The following is a 17,009-nucleotide window of genomic DNA, read 5'->3' on the forward strand; positions in this document are numbered from 1 at the left end:
CATGTCCATAGGATCCCTGGCTGGACAGTATTGCGAGTTGAGCCAGGATTGGAGGGGCCATAGGCGCAGTCTTGCATAGTTCGTTACGAATGTGCAGGCCGCCATGTGGCCCAAGAGAGCGAGGCAAGTGCGTACCGAAGTTAGCAGCGCCGCTTGCAGTCTCCGGATGATGGCCATGAGAGCCTGGAACCCCGGAAGTGGTAGGCAGGCTTTGGCAAGAGTCGAGTCCAAGGTGGCCCCGATAAACTCTATCCTCTGAGTGGGGATTAGAGTCGATTTTTCCACATTGATCATTAGACCTAGATGTAGGAAAAGGTTCTTGACAATGCGGACGTGACTGAGGACTCGCGTTTCGGAGGTCCCGCGGATAAGCCAGTCGTCTAGATACGGAAAGACGTGTATCCGACTGTGGCGAAGGTGGGCAGCGACTACAGCCATACATTTGGTGAATACCCTTGGGGCTGTAGAGAGGCCGAACGGGAGGACCGCGAACTGAAAATGCTGCCGGTTGACCACGAACTGGAGGAACCTCCTGTGAGGTGGAAAGATGGCTATGTGGAAGTAGGCATCTTGCATGTCGAGGGCGGCATACCAGTCTCCAGGATCCAGGGATGGGATAATGGTCCCCAGGGATACCATACGGAACTTCAACTTTACCATGTATCTGTTGAGTTCCCGCAGATAGAGGATTGGTCTGAGACCTCCCTTTGCCTTGGGGATCAGGAAGTAGCAAGAATAAAACCCCTTGCCCCGTTCATGCTTTGGTACCTCCTCTATGGCTCCTTTGGCGAGGAGTGCTTGCACCTCCTGTAGGAGGAGTTGCTCGTGAGAGGGGTCCCTGAAAAGGGACGAGGGAGGAGGGTGGAAGGGGGGGTTGAAATAAATTGCAGATGGTATCCAAGTTCCAACGTGCGTAGGACCCAACGATCTGACTTATCTGGGACCACGCAAGGAAGAAGAAGGAAAGCTGGTTGGAAAAGGGCGGAGACGGATCCTTTAAAGAAACTGGTACAACACCCTCGGGCGCACCTTCAAAAGGAAGGTTTTGGCCCGGGGGGAGGCTTGGAGGAGCTTTGGTTCTGGCCCCCTTGGTTGCCCGATTGTCTCCGGCAGCCGTTTCTGCCTCACTGTCTGGCAAAGTCCTGTCTCTGACGGGCTTGAGGGTAAAGGCGGTGCTGTTGGGGTCGGAAGGGCCTGCACTGAGTTATGGGCGTATGCTTCCCTAACGAACGCATAATGACCCTGTTGTCTTTTAGGCTCTGCAGCCTAGGGTCAGTTTTGTCCGAAAATAGCCCTTGACCCTCGAATAGAAGGTCCTGAATCGTGTGCTGAAGCTCCGGGGGGAGGCCAGAGACCTGCAGCCACGAGATATGGTGCATAGTCACGCCAGAGGCCAGAGACCGGGCGGCTGAGTCAGCAGCGTCCAGGGAAGCTTGGAGGGAAGTTCTCGTGACCTTTTTCCCCTCGTTGAGGATCGCTGAGAACTCCTGCCATGCATCCTGTGGAAGAAGCTCCTTAAATTTGTCCGCCGCTGCCCAGGTATTGTAGCTATTGCAGCTAAGGAGGGCTTGCTGGTTGAACACCCGGAGCTGGAGAGCTCCCGCAGAGTAAACTTTACACCCAAGCAAGTCCATACGTCTCGCGTCCTTCAATTTAGGAGCTGGGGCCTGCTGGCCATGGCGCTCCTTCTCGTTAACCGACTGGACAACGAGGGAGCAAGGAGGAGGATGTACATATAGATATTAATAGCCCTTTGAGGGCACCATGTACTTGCGCTCTACTCCTCGCGCAGCGGGCGGAACAGAGGCCAGAGACTGCCATATTGTAGTGGCATCGGCCTGTATGGTTTTTATAAATGGGAGAGCCACTCTAGTGGGGGCATCAGATGACAGTATGTCCACCACTGGATCTTGGACCTCTGGGACCTCCTCGGCTTGTAAATTCATGTTCTGCGCAACACGCCTGAGGAGGTCCTGGTGGGCCCTGAGGTCAATTGGAGGAGGGCTGGTCGACGACGTTCCAGCTACCGCCTCGTCAGGAGAGGACGAAGATGAAAGACCTGGAACAAGCGGGTCTGAAGAGGGCTCCGCCTGAAGCAAAGTGTCTGTCTCCCTGGGGAGCTTGGAGTCCTGTGGCTGGGTCACCCCTTCCTCCATAGCAGGAGGGGGAGAGAGGGCAATCGTGGCCTCCGGTGCCCTGTGTTCCGAGGCCGTCGAATGCGGAGGACCTGGGGGAGGGCCTTGGGCTTGATGGTACGCCCAAGGTGTCCAGAACCCTCACTGCTGCGGACCATGTTCCTGAGGCTGGGGCTCGCTGAACAAGGCAGCGGGCACGTCAGTGTCCGGGCAAATACACTGTCTGCCTGAGAGCACAGGGACGGCTGATGGGACGGCCATAGAGGAGCCAAGCGAGGCTGGTATGAGTCCCTCGCTCCTATCGTTGGAGACCTTCTCGGTGCCGGGGATCGGTACCAGGAATCGTATCGGTGCCGAGACCGAGACTGGTACCTGCAACCAGCACGATGCTGGGAGGTCGACCTGGATCTCGATTGTCTACGACGGGACCAGCTGCAAGAGTCTCGGTGCCGGGAGTGGTGACTGGAGCCGGAGCGGTACCGAGAGTACCGACCCCGGGACAAGAGGTGGATCTGCGCCGCGAGTACGTCCAGTGTCGCCTGGGTGAGCGGTGCCGGGACTGCGAGTGGCGTCAAGATCAGGACCGGCCGCGAGACCGGGAGTGGTGCCGAGACCTAGATCGGGATCGGTGTTGGCTCGTCGACTCCATCGAAGGAGGCCTCATAGCAGCAGGTTTGCCTCTGGACTGGAGAACCCGCACCAGTGGTTGAGGCAGGGCCAATTCAGTCATGGCAATAAGGTCCCTGGCCGAGGAGAATGTCTCCGGCGTGGAGGGGACCATCAGCTCGATGACGGGTCTCACCGGGGAGCTCTCCTGGACCGGACTCGACGGCCCTCTCAGGACTGGAGTTGACGGTACCACAGGCGTTGGTGTCACGGCATGGGTAGATGCCGGGCGATTCGGGAGAGTCTGCACCGAGGGCGTGGAAGAAGTTGAAGGCCTTCGGTCAGGTCCCTGCACCAGAGAAGGCTGGTGCCGAGGTGTCTTGGCGGGGCCGGCGCGGTCCGGTGCCGGAGAAGAGCTGTCAGTGCTTGGTGCCAAGGACGGAGGGTTAAGGGCTGCCTCCATAAGGAGAGTCTTTAACCGAACGTCCCTCTCCTTTTTAGTTCGCGGCTTAAAGGCCTTGCAAATGTGGCACTTGTCGGAGATATGCGATTCCCCGAGGCACTTTAAGCAAGAGTCGTGGGGATCGCTTGTGGGCATCAGCTTTTTACAGGCCGAGCACAGATGAAACCCTCGTGAACAAGGCATGGGCCCTGGCACCGGGTGCGGGGAAGGGCTCAAGCACAAACCCCACTAAACTATGTACAACAACTAACTAACGACTGTAAACTATAAAACTAAGATACTAAGAACTAAGTCAACCATTCACAACTAGAGATTAGACGAACAGAGAGAAGCTAGGGAAGTGGAGGACAGCTAAGCCGCACTCCACTGTTCCAACGACCGACACGGGCGGTAAGAAGGAACTGAGGAGCGGACGGGTGGGCAGGGGTATATATCCAGCACCATGGTGGTGCCACTCCAGGGGACGACCTGCCGACCCACCGGAGTTCCTGGGGTAAAAGTCTTCCAACGAGCACGCACACCTAACTGGAATGGAAATGAGCAATCACTCGAAGAAGAACAATGGATCCCAGAGCAGGTAACTCTACTTTGTCCTTCTTTAGCACCTTCCATCTGAGAGTAGTAAAGAGCTTTACACAACGTTAAGCCTCACAACCGCTCACTTGGTCACTGAATATTATAGCCATGTTATACAGCTGGAGAAAGAGAGTGACTTGCTCTAGGTGACAATGAATGTGTGACAGAGGGCTTGTCTACACTTACATTTTATAGTGCTCTAACTTGCTGGCTCGGGGGGTGAAAAATCATCCCCCAGACTTGCTGCGCTCGGAACACTTTAAAGTGCTAGCGTAGACAGGCTCTGAGCGCTGGGAGCTGCGCTCGGAGCTAATCCCCTCGTGGAGGTGGATTACCAGGAGCGCTGGGAGATCTCTCTCCCAGTGCTCTCATGTGACCACACTTGCACTTCAAAGCGCTGCTGCAGGAGCATTCCCATGGGAGCACTTTGAAGTTTCCAGTGTAGCTATGCCCAGGGTCAAGTATAGATCCCAGATCTCCCACCTCCCAACTTTGCACTTCGACAGGTAGACAATGCTTCCTCTCCAGAGACTACTGATCCTTCAGTTCCACTGGGACACACACGTTGACTTTGATGGGGTGACTCCAGGTTTGTACTAGTGTAAGTGAGAACAGAATATGGCCACAGTCTATACTAAGCCCTTCCTCTCTCTACAGTTCATTAAAGACTGTTGATGGAAGGTACCCGACTCTGTCCTCATTAACACCAGTGTAAATCATTAAAGTCAGTGGAGTTACAACACTGGAAAAAGTGTTATAAGCAAGAGGGTGGGGGAAATCAAGCTTTGGGAATCAGTACTTAGTGAAGGGTTTTCTCTGTGCAAAGAGGCAGCATGGAGCCAGCTGTCAGTATTGACCCTGTTATCATTCTGACTGTTGGGAGAGCCAGTCCAAATCCGGACACTGCCTGACAAGTGTCATCCCTGTTCTGCTTCTTTGTCTAATGCAACATCTGCTTCTTTGCAGAGCTCTAATACCTCCATTATCGGCTCCTGCATTCTCTCATCCTGCACCCCCAGGGTTCAGCACCTTTCTTGCAATCTCTTCACTAACATAACACAGGGGATTGAATTCTCAGAATGAGCCAGTGGACAAATAGGGGCTTCAAACACCCTGCCCACCCACCCCTTGCCATCACTGCACTCTGTTTCTTTGCAGACAAGACATTGTGCTGGGCAACAGTGATACTAGTGCTGTGCGGAATGAGTGCCTGGCTACAAAATCATGTGTGATGTGATGGGTGGAAGTAAGAGACTTTTTAATGTGGAGTCCCCAAGTCTTCAGAATGCAGCTGTTATCTCCTTCACAAGCTCTGGAGCACTGATAACGGTGCAAGAGATTTCTCTCCCCCCCAACAAATCTATAAATACTTCACCAGGTTTCCCATCCCCCAAATGTGCAGAGGACCTAAATGTCTGTCAAATTACAGCAACGTTAGAGCAGTTCAGAGTAAGGGAAAGGAGAGCAATAAGGTACCAAGTGCAAGGAATGGGAGATACTCATTACCAGTAAAGCCAGCACTTGTGCAATCGCAGAAACCAGACCCACAGCTATGAAAGAGAGGGGAAGCTCTTGCACCTTTCACTGCCCAGAGTCAGTTGGCATCTGAAGAAACTCTCCTGCTTCTAAACTCCTTAACAATAGATGCATAAACACAGGCAGCCTGTCCCTCCAAAGTGGCAAAGATTTAAATCAATAGTTAGCATGTTTAGAAGACGCACCACAAATGAGATTAACGCATGTGCCTCACTGGGGCTTGGTTGTGAGCCTATCATTTCAGATTTATGGTCCCGTGAGCTGACCTTGGAATTCCCCTCTGGATCATCATCATCTGCCTCTCTCTTATTGACACATCCTTCCATTGCTGCATGCGGTGTCCTAACAGGAGCAACTGTCTGCTTGTATTACATTCTGGTGCTAATGCTAAGCACAGGATGGCCACGTTTGACACGAATATACTGCATGGGGCAAATATTCTGCATTTGTAAAGGGACTCCAAAGAAATGAAGCATTAAACTAGGGTCAAGGTTAGAAAAGGGCCAATAGAATGGCACTTCATTAGTGCCTAGCACACACCTGCTCCCTCCTCAATGTTCCCAACATCCTAACCGCTTTGTCCGCTGACCAAAAAAACACCACTACATTTTAGTGCTGTCAGCATTGCAGAGCCCATACATCTGTGCAGAGCAAAACTGCATTCTATTCCGCCACATGCATCACCAGCAAAACTGGCCACCTAAACAAGGATTCCAGAATATTTCCTACTGCCTGTCATATACGAGGCAGAGAAAAGGCAGCTGTGATTTGGAGGCACTAGAATGAGCTTTCAATGTTAATAGCTAGGAAAATCTTGTTCTGACTTGCAAGCTGAGCCATTTAATAGAGAATGGGAATGAGACATGCTTAGACACTATGGTGATGGGCATGAATGCCTAGAGAGAGGAACTGAGATGTTGATACATAAAACATCTCTTAAAATGGCTTAAAGCAGAGTTGACTCTACTGGCGGATGCTCACTAGCCTTGTTATATCCCAGTAGCAGGAGGGGCTTGGCAGATGGCACAACGGTGATAATTATCAGAGGGGTAGCCATGTTTGCTGCTTTTATAATTCCAGACTAAGAGTCCTGTGGCACCTTATAGACTAACAGAAGTTTAGGAGCATGAGCTTTCGTGGGTGAATATCCACTTCATCCGACATGCATCCGACAAAGTGGGTATTCACTCACGAAAGCTCATGCTCCAAAACTTCTGTTAGTCTATAAGGTGCCACAGGACTCTTTGCTGCTTTTAAAGGTGATAAAGTTACAGATCAGGAAAGAGATTTTCACAGGCACAAAGGGCAGTTAGGCACTGAAAGACAATGAGAGTTGGGCATCTGATTCCCCATTCCACCTTTGAAAATCTTCTCCATAGTCTCATGTTGTATAAAAGCTGCACCCTTCCTACTGTACAATCACACAAGGGACCAGACTGGAACACAGTTACACAGGCCCTCTGTGCAGCCATCATTCATTTAGCATTGTGGGTTGAATCTCAAATTCCAACAAGCCAGTTCCCGGGTAGTTACCTTTCACTTATGCTCATCAGTGAGAAGAGATATGCAGGGAAATGGGTTCTGTGATGTTCTCAAAGGAGGAAAAGGATTTGGCACCTTTATTTATGAGTGACATTCATCTGCAAGTTAAATGATTTAACAGCTTGTTAGAGTGCCAGTTATAACCAACAATGATTTGATCAACCTGTAACTGCCTTGGCACTAACATGTCTTTAAAAATGAGAGAGAGAGAAAGAGAGAGAGAGAAACACATGATGTGGGAAAGAGGAGTGCTCCAACGTGATGGTTCCAAGAGCAGTCTGAAGAATTCTGTGGCTTAGCTAATGAGTCACCAATAAGAAATAAATCACACATTTCAGTAGTTTCAAACTAAAATGATGCTGATCTCCAGAAAGACAGCATTCTGGTTTCTGTATTCTGAAAGCTTTCTGATGCAATATTACTTTGTTGCACCACAGACTATTGTATAATGCAAAACACCTGCACAGCAGAGCCCTACCTGTTTATAACACTAAAAATATTTACATGTATATTTTTCTGTGTGCTCATCAGTAAATACTTTTATAACACACTTTCCCTCCCCCTCAAAAAAAACCTGCTTCATCCTAGCAAGATGAAGATTTTACTTCTATAGACACATGTAATCTGAAAGGTTTATCGATTGAGATTATTTGGATCCAGCAGTCAAAAAGTAGAAGAGTTTATCTAAAAATTGGTCTTTATATAAAGAATTCCACTTTTAGGTCAGTAAAGGGGGGAACAAAGGGGACTGCCACTCCTTGGGCTAAGGGATTGGGAAAGGGAAATGGGAGATGGAGAAACTGAGAACCAGTAGATGAAGAGGGGTGACTGAGATGAAGAGCTGTGGGAAAGTGGGAGACTGGGACTGGCTGGGCAAGGAGACTGGGATTGAGAAAAGTAGGAAGGAGGGGTGGGGAGAAGAGACGGTTCTGACAAGGAGCCATAGAGTGTATGGGGGACTAGGACTTGCTGGGCAAAGAGACCAAGGTCTTGTCTACACTGACACTTTACAGCACTGCAACTTTCTCGCTCATGGGGTATGAAAAAACACCCCCCTGAGCACTGCAAATTTCAGCACTGTAAAGTACCAGGGTAGCTACTCCCCTCATGGAGGTGGGCTTTTTACAGCACTGGGAAACCAGGACCACACACATTAAAGCCCTGCCCTGAGTCAAGGAGCCAGGATGGAACAATGACGATACAGATTGGATGAAGGACCTGCAGAGGGAGATTAGTACTGGGAGCCAGTGGGCCTGGGGACCGTGAGCAGAGGAGGCATTGGTGGAGACCAGGGTGAAGGGGATAAATTAGATAAGGAGTGGGAGGGAAACTGGGCAAGGAAAATGGCAACAAATATGGGGGAGGGGCTAAGAATAGACAGGCAGGGACTGGGAGTGCAGGGGAGACAAAATGGGTGCCCAGAGGCATAAGACTAGGCTTTATTGGGCAAGGAGACTGAGATAAAGAGTCTGAGGAGGGGAGACTGGAACTGGCTAAGATGGGGTAGGAAAGAGACAGGACTGACAAAGAGACTGGTTAGAGGGGGAAGCTTGGGGAAAATGAGCATAAGAGCACGAACCCATCAGAGCACACACCCCAGGCTAGAATGGAACTCAAGATTCCTAAGTGTCACCATTCCTCTGATGTCACCAAATAGCAGTGAAAACCATAGCGTCTCTCTCTCACCCTTTTAGTGCTGGTCTACATAGATACCCTGGCTACTGCTGCTCTCTGTCAGCTCAAGTGGTAGAGGTCTGTGTGGCGGATCTAAAGGTACCAACCCCACTGATGATCTGCATGTGTGCTATTATGATCCTATATGATGGAATTTCTGTATTTTTTGAAAAGCAAACTTAAAAACTAGGAAATGACACACACAAAACTATTTTAAAAGAATATTATTAAGATTGCAAAATCAAGCACTCAAAAGATAGGAAATGCCCAAATTAAGATTGCCTGTACAACCTTAACTCAACCCCATTGTGTCTATGCATTACGACATGGTAATTACATGAGCATATGCTATTTTTTCCACATGACTCCCGACTCACTCAGTGAACAGGATCAGCCCCTATAGAATAGAATGAATGAATGACTGTGTAATGAAGGAGACTGTTGTTGGTAAGACCCCCTGCCCCATTTGTTGGGGAAGTTGGAAGATGTGTGATGAACGAGGCAGGAGACTTGCAGGAAGAGAAAGGATGGTCTGAATGCTGCTCTGAAATACTGGCATTTCCTATAAGGCTTCACTTTGCAGCCTCAGTAACATTCTTTCAACATACATTGGTGTTTTGCTATTGTATAATATACATAACCACAGCAGACTGTCCAGTTTGGCCAATGTACATAGCAGAGGGGGCATTGCTGGCATATATTATATATAATATAATATACGCCATCATATGCCAGCAATGCCCCCTCTGCTATGGAAAAGGATAAATGGACACAAATCAGATATTAGGAATGGCAATATACAAAAACCTGTAGGAGAACACTTCAACCTCCCTGGCCACACTATAGCAGATCTTAAGGTGGCCATACTGCAGCAAAAAAACTTCAGGATCAGACTTCAAAGAGAAACTGCTGAGCTTCAGTTCATCTGCAAATTTGACACCATCAGCTCAGGGTTAAACAAAGACTGTGAATGGCTTGCCAACTACAAAACCAGTTTCTCCTCCCTTGGTTTTCACACCTCAACTGTTAGAACAGGGCCTCATCCTCCCTGATTGAACTAACCTCGTTATCTCTAGCTTGCTTCTTGCTTGCATATATATACCTGCCCCTGGAAATTTCCACTACATGCATCCGACGAAGTGGGTATTCACCCACGAAAGCTCATGCTCCAAAACATCTGTTAGTTTATAAGGTGCCACAGGATTCTTTGCTGCTTTTACAGATCCAGACTAACACGGCTACCCCCCTAATACTCAACTAATTTAGATATTTTCCTAGTTTTACAACTAGTGAAGTCAGTACAAGCTAAAATTTCATACAATGACTTGTTTATACTGCTCTATATACTATACACTGAAAAGTAAGTACAATATTTATATTCCATTCCAGTTGATTTATTTTATAATTATATAGTACAAATGAGAAAGTAAGCAATTTTTCAGTAATAGTGTAGTAATAACATAGTATACTAATAGTGAAACCTTTCCAGTTACTTCAATACTTCTGTATTTTTAGATCTGATTTTGCAAGCAAGTAGTTTTTATGTGAGGTGAAACATAGAGGTATGCAAGACAAATCAGACTCTTAAAGAGGGTAAAGTACTCTGGAAGGGTTGAGAGCTACTATGATAATGGTCCAAATCTTGCCCTGTCATTATGGTAATAAGCTGTAGCATTTGATCCACAGAGGCATTATTTTCTTTAAATGGTGCTTGTTCTAGTAGCTGGATGTTCCTCATAAACAAATGCACTTATCACCGCAACACCCTTGTAAGGCAGGGAGCTATTATTCCCTTTTTACAGATGGAGAACTAAGGCACAGAAAAATTAAGTGGTTTGGACAGGGGCACACACAGAGTCAGAGGCAGGAAGAGAACTCTGACCCTCTGAATCTAGACTAGCCAACTACAAGACTAGGCTTCCTCTCTTGGAACCCTGAAGTTAGGAATTGCCTTTCCAATTACTTCAATGAGATTTGGATTAGAGCCTTGTGTGACAGATGTTGCAACCCCATGCAATATCTCTGGAAGCATGCTGCGTTAAATGTATAATGTATCACTGTGGGACAGGGATTGTTACCACAACTCCTTCACAAACAACAAACAGTGAGGGGATGATACAGGTGAATCAGCTAGGTTATAAACACCTCCAGAGGGGCATCAATTCAGAGGGGGTGGGGAGTGCATAGACTGGTTCAACTGGATTTTCCAGAGACCAACAGACAAAGAAAGGGCTTTTGATATAAAAAGGCCAGGTTTAAACTGATGCAGGGCCTGCTTTCTGATCCAGCAAACAAGGCCTTCTGTCCAAGGGGGAGGAGGGGAACCATTGCAGAAGCGTTGGAAAGACTTTGGATTACTAGGGCCCCATAAGACTCATGAGTGACTCCTGGTATGTGTTTAAATCCATTTATTGTTTTTATATGTTTTCTCTGTAACGCTTTTACCCGAAGAATGTGCTTGCTTAGGAAGAACTGGGTGGTAACTTGTCCCTTTCAGTAAAAACAGTGTCGTCCTCAGAGAGAAAGCAACACACAGGGTTGGCCTTTAAGCAGACTGGCTTGCTGGGGATATTTCAGTGGATGGCAGGGAGCTGTGTGGCCTTAAAAATCCCCCATCAGAACAGAGTGGGTCAAGAGTTCCTGTCCGGAGACAAGTGACAGCAGAAATCTGAGACATGACTGGGCACTCCTGGGCTAGATAGGATGGCAGGAGGAGATTGAATACAGTTGCAGTTTCCCTGAAGCTGTGACACCCTGAACCATTCCTACTAAATACCCTAGAGTACTACTCCCATGGAAGTCAGTGGGAGGTTTTGCCTAAGTAAGGATGGCAGGACGGGGCTCAGTGAAACTATTTCACAATTAGCAATGTAGCACCAGTTTTAACCCAAGCATAATCAGTTTGAAAATAAGAAAAGAGACTTCAGTGTTTGAACCATCTGTTTTAACCTGTGTCTATGACTGGGCTATACCTGCCATTTTTACTAACAGGCAGAGCTTCTTCTGCCTCTCATTTTAAACTGAGATCTCACTCAATTTGCTTTCTGACACTGGAACAATGTGCAGCTTCCATTCCATTTCACTAAGAGTAGCAAGCAATTCACAGGATCAGAGTTCACTATGGTGGGTGGTCTCAGAACATGGGCAGGCATAAAATGATGCAGAGAGGTGGCACTCAGAGCCATTTTACAACAGTAGGTAACGAGCATACCATTGCTGATTCAGAACAGGGTTGACAATACCTGCCTGATGAACTGACATAGGCAGTGGGTATCACTGTACATGTTGCAAATGGTTTTTCATCTTAGCAAAACAATGAGTAAAAAGATAAGCAGGAAAAGATCCACTAGTGGAAAAGCACAGATCCACTAGTGCCCCAGGGATCCTTCACAGATCAGTAAGTCTATTAAAAAACAATCATGGGCCTTGTGTTTCTCATCCCCTCATTGGCCCAGTCTTGCAAACGCTACCAGGTTTAGTGTGCACTACTAGGAGCAGTTCTATTGATTCCACAGTAGAAAGAACTATGGCTGATAGTATCCGGGGGATTGGGCCCATATTCAGGAATGGAAACAACTGTGTTCCTTACCAGTTCCTGATATTCGTACATTTCACGTGACATTTATGGCTCAGTTCACTCTAAACAGCAGCATGCCACGCCCACTTTGCAAGCAGCTCCTGACCACAGAGAGAGCAGACACCCCCAATATCCTTCACAAACAAAAATCTATCATTGTTTGCCTATTATTTTATCTTAAACAAATTGTACTGGATCAATGCTTCCTCCAAGTTAGAAATAATGAATCTATTTATCTAGCCACTGAAAAAGCTTTCAAAGTTTCACATAAATCTTGATTTAGGAAACGTACATTGAATCTGCACTGATGTGCAATCAACCATGAATGCAAATAGACTCTGGTAACTAATACAGAGGTATGCTTCTCAGCGTAACAGCAATTTCTAACAGAAAGTGTATTGGTTAAGTCACTTTTTAAGTGCTTCTAGAATTAGCCCATTCATTAGTCACCATACTTAGGGCACTGGAGTTGATTTTTAAAAAGGTCATTCAGTTTCTTTTCCTCTTGCAATGGACTAGAAGCTGGGATCAATGGAGCATTAATCCGTATTAACTCATCTTACTATTGGAGGGGTCATAGATTTGCCACTGAATTAACCATATTAGGTGTAAAACAGATTCTTTAATGACAATCTATGAATGAAAGCATCTGTTGTGCCACTGCAACAGGAACTGCTCGCATGCCCTTATAAATCAGGAGGACCTCCAGTGAAGCAAGTAGAATTACACCAATGTAAGTCAGGGCAGAATCAGGCCCAGTAATAGTGACTTGACATACCAAGGCATCCAGCCCACAGGTTCACATCCCCAGTAGTCTAATGCAACAGCAATGATTTTCCAGATCTCTGTCTTGCAGGTGCAAGAGCTACTCTCAATGGTCAAACTGGTTACCCTAGAGAGGCAGGAAATATGATCTGGGACCTGATTCTCCATTGCCCTGGACCTTGTGTAGTCATTACAAAATATCAGAGGGAGTCATGTTAAGTCTGTATCCATAAAAACAACGAGGAGTCCGGTGGCATCTTAAAGACTAACAGAATTGTATGGGCATAAGCTTTCGTGGTTTTTGCCACCAGATTCCTTGTTGTCATTACAAAATTTTCCCCTAGCACTTTGGAGACTATGCAGTTACAGGGCAACAGAGAATCAGGCCCATTATACTGTCCTAACAGCACGGAATCTGCACCTGCCTTTGATTAGGAGCAGTCAGTGTTGCACTGAGTAATTTGCAATGGAGGAAGTAAAGTCCTTTGGCTCAAGGATATCCAGCCCTTGGAAGTACTTTGATAATACCTACTATTTTTTGCAATCTGCTGCATTTCAGAGGCCAAAAATATTGTCACCCATAAAAGGGAGAACAAAGTTGCCCCCAAGAAGAATGCTTCAGCACCAAAAATCAGGAAAAATTCCACTTGCTCCCTTCAGCTCAAACACTGGTCACAGGAGTATTCTCAGGGAAGTCTACACATTTCTTTTCAGTGGCAGTCACCTTCACAGGGATAGTCTCAAGGGACCTAGAAGCAGGGAAAGGGGGGAAAACAGTGTGGGGAAGACAGGCAATGGCCATAAAATACTGTTTCATCTCCCCCTCTCTTCATCCCCTTCCCTAACATCCATTGTGTAACCAATGCTGCTGTCCCATCTGTGGCGGGCCCAGTACAGCCTGTGGGGAGAAAGCATATATTGTGTGCCAGGCTTCTAGCATAGGGCTACAACGGAACACAAAACAGCAACAGATCATCTTAACTGGAATTTAAAACCAAGAGTGCCTTGCACCTGAGGACAATATCCAGCCAGCTCTATCATCTCTGCACAAACACAAGGCTACATCAGGCAAGGATTTAATTATTAATACTAACAAATCACATATATGCATGTTACAGGCTTGGTCCTATCATTTGGTCTGGGTGTGTCTAACTTGCCTGCATGTTTTGTTCCTGTGTGTGATGCTGTGAATGGCCATGCATTGCAGCACCTCAGAAATAAAAACTTACCTCATAATGTGTTGCTCTATTTTAAGCAGCAAGTGTTGGCTAATTTAGCAAGTCAAGCCAAATAGGAACATCTCACCTTGGAATGAGAGGCACACTGGCTACTATTACAAACATCTCTGTATTGGAGTTTGACAGTCTGGTTCTATGCTGAAAAATTAGCCCTAAAGAAAGAAGAGGAGAATGAATGCAGAGTATGAGTGAAACATGCAAGCTCTGGCTATTTTTGGATGGAGTCCGCTCAGATGGCTAATGCACTGAGAACCAAACAAACTGTTTAAGATACCGTATGCAAGAGAACAGTTTACTAGAATAACCTAAGAGGCCACAGAGGTTTGGTTCGGTTTTACATTCAGGCAGAGGCAGATAAGACAAAGATTTGAAGACAAGGCCACACAATTATTGTTTTTCAAGCCAACCCCTCACATTCCATGGTGTCTGTGAGGCATCACAAATGGGAGGCAATTTTAAACCCTTTTCAATCCAGGCATAAAGGAGATTATGCATACAAGGACTAAAATGATGTGACTATTGGAAACCCTTATGTGCTGGGTCAGCAGTGCATTTGGGACACTTCAATGCATGGATTTAATTGACAGTGCAGTTCTTCCAGATTAAAAAAAACCCCTATTATTGTGTGTTAATTCAAGAAATATCAATTAATCTGATCACTGGCAGGTGTAGACCCATGAAATGTGTGAACTGATTTTTAAATCTCTAAAACATAGTTTCAGGGGCTTTGTATTGGTAAGAAACCAACACTCCCCCTCCCCTACAACCATCTCCCTGACACCATCCTAGGAGATAATGCTGGGCTGGATGATTTGCAGTGTGTATTTTGTGATATGTATTTGTATGGGGAGCTTCTACTGCATTTTAATGTAGCATATAAACCTGCTGTAATTAAAGCCAAAGCAATAAACTTTGGACATTGCTTGCACTAAGTACTCCCTTACTGACTGCAGTGCTTTACATATTGCACTGAGGAACACTTGCCTGTACAGTAGCCATCAGTTCACCCAGAAATATCCAAATACTGTGACAGAGAGCATTAAAGAAATTGGCTCTACTGCTTACAAGTTAATTCTCTCATTAACCCACAATGAAAGATTCCCACTTCAGTGAAAGTGAGAACAGGTAGCAAAACCAGGCTAACTAACCCCGTTCAAATTACTTCCACAAACAGCATCTGTACATGCAACAAAAAAAAGTCTTTACCATTTTTTAAGGACTAGGATTCTGCTTAATGAATTGTGCTATCCCTTGCACATACAAATGCCTGGCGAGTGGTGATGCAGTAAGTAGCCCTATGGAGCAACAGCAACATCCTCACTCCACGGGGGGGGGGGGGGAGGAGAGAATAACGATCTAGGGATCAACAGCAAACAGCGGAGCTAGAACCTGAACAAAGTAGACCCTAGGGGTAGAAGTGGAGAGGCAGGAGCAGTTTAGCAAGCTGCAGGCACCAAACTAACCACAACTGTGCATCAGGTGGAGGGCAGGTTCCCAGTTACTCCGGACTGTGGAGTGGCCCTTAACGCAGGTGGGAGCTGATGATACATTTGAAAATATAGTCAAAAATAAGATGGGGGCAGTAAAGTTTTGCTTAAACAAATAAACCCTGCGGAGAGCGAGAGCGGGTCTGCATTGGGGCTGCTCAGCAACAGCTGCGTCCTTTAGCTCCGGCGACAGGGAAACTAATCAGGAAGGTTCCCTCCGGGCAGGGGGCTGTGGGCTGGGAGGGGCGCAGCAGGCGGGGGTTCTAGGCTGGTGGGAGGCAACGCGCAGGCTGGGTGGTGAGGGGCTCTGGGCTGGACACGTCTGGCGGGGTTGGGGGGCTGCTGGGGCTCTAGGCTGGGGCTGGCGAGGTCTCAGTACCTGAAGTCGCTGTAGGGGTGGATGATCCAGAACCCGGCGGACTTGACCCGCTCCTGCTCCCGCTCCACCGCCTTCTGGCTGCCGAACATCCTCAGCGAGAACTTGTTGACCCCCGGCTGGAGCATGGCCCCGAACTGGCGCTGCATGAAGCCGGCCTGGCCCAGCCGCAGCTCCTCGTCCGGGGTGATCTGGTCGCCCCCCGCCCCGCCTTCCACTTTGATGGAGGCGGGCAGGGCATGTGGCTCCAGCGGGGGGGACGGGGCGGGGGCCGGCAGGGGCCTGGGCTCCACGCCACCCGGGGGTCTTTGCTCCTCGCCAGGGGAGGCCACCTCCCCCTCGCCCCCAATGAGCCGCGTGCCCTCGGCCGCGTCGTGCAGGTGCCGGCTGGCCAGCGAGGACAGGCTGCCGCGGAAGCGCCGGCAGTCCCCGTTGGTGCTGCTCTTGGCGCCCAGCTCCAGGCCGGCGTCTCCCCGGGTGCCCCCCGCCGCGGGCAACGGCTTGAGGCGGATGCTCCGCCTGCGGGTGTCCTTGTCGACGTCTCCCTCCTCGTCCATGATCGACGCCTTGGACCCACCGGGCTGGGGCAGGCTGTAGAGCCGCTTGCGCATGGCAGGGGGCAGCTTGTCCATGGCGGCTGCTCCGCCCCGGGGCCCCGGCCTCCCGCACCCCAGCTCACCGGGCAGGGGGGGCCGGCGGCAGGCGTGTCATCTCCTCGCCGGAGCGTGCCGGCCACTGGCTCTGCATCAGGCTCGGCTCCGCGGCCGCGCCAGGGGACAGCAGCCCCCCCCCTCGTCCTGGTTCGGCTCCTGGCCGCCTGCTCCCCAGGGGGTGGGGTCACTGCAATCCGGGGCCGCCCCGAGCCCCGCCGCCGGGCAAGTCTAGGGCAGAGCCGCACTCAGGGCTTAGCCCGCGGCCGCAGCAGCCGTGGCCATGCCGCCTGCGAACGGGCTGGGGCTGCGGCTCCGGCACAGCGCACATCACCCCGGGGCGCCTCCGCTCCTCGCCCCCAGCCACTAAGACACAATTAACCG

General features: G+C 48.7%; 1 protein-coding gene across 1 annotated transcript in view; it reads right to left on the reverse strand.

The window, feature by feature from the left end:
- Window positions 1-16,697, reverse strand: part of HCN4 (hyperpolarization activated cyclic nucleotide gated potassium channel 4) — a 179,751-nt gene extending 163,054 nt beyond the window's left edge. Inside the window, exon 1 of the mRNA XM_030578700.1 lies at window positions 15,979-16,697. Coding sequence (XP_030434560.1) covers window positions 15,979-16,607 — 629 coding nt within the window. The 5' untranslated portion in view covers window positions 16,608-16,697. The remainder of the gene's footprint in view (window positions 1-15,978) is intronic.
- Between the last annotated feature and the right edge of the window lie 312 nt (window positions 16,698-17,009).

This window comes from Gopherus evgoodei, chromosome 10 (assembly GCF_007399415.2).
Source record: "Gopherus evgoodei ecotype Sinaloan lineage chromosome 10, rGopEvg1_v1.p, whole genome shotgun sequence".
Classification (NCBI taxonomy): domain Eukaryota; kingdom Metazoa; phylum Chordata; order Testudines; family Testudinidae; genus Gopherus; species Gopherus evgoodei.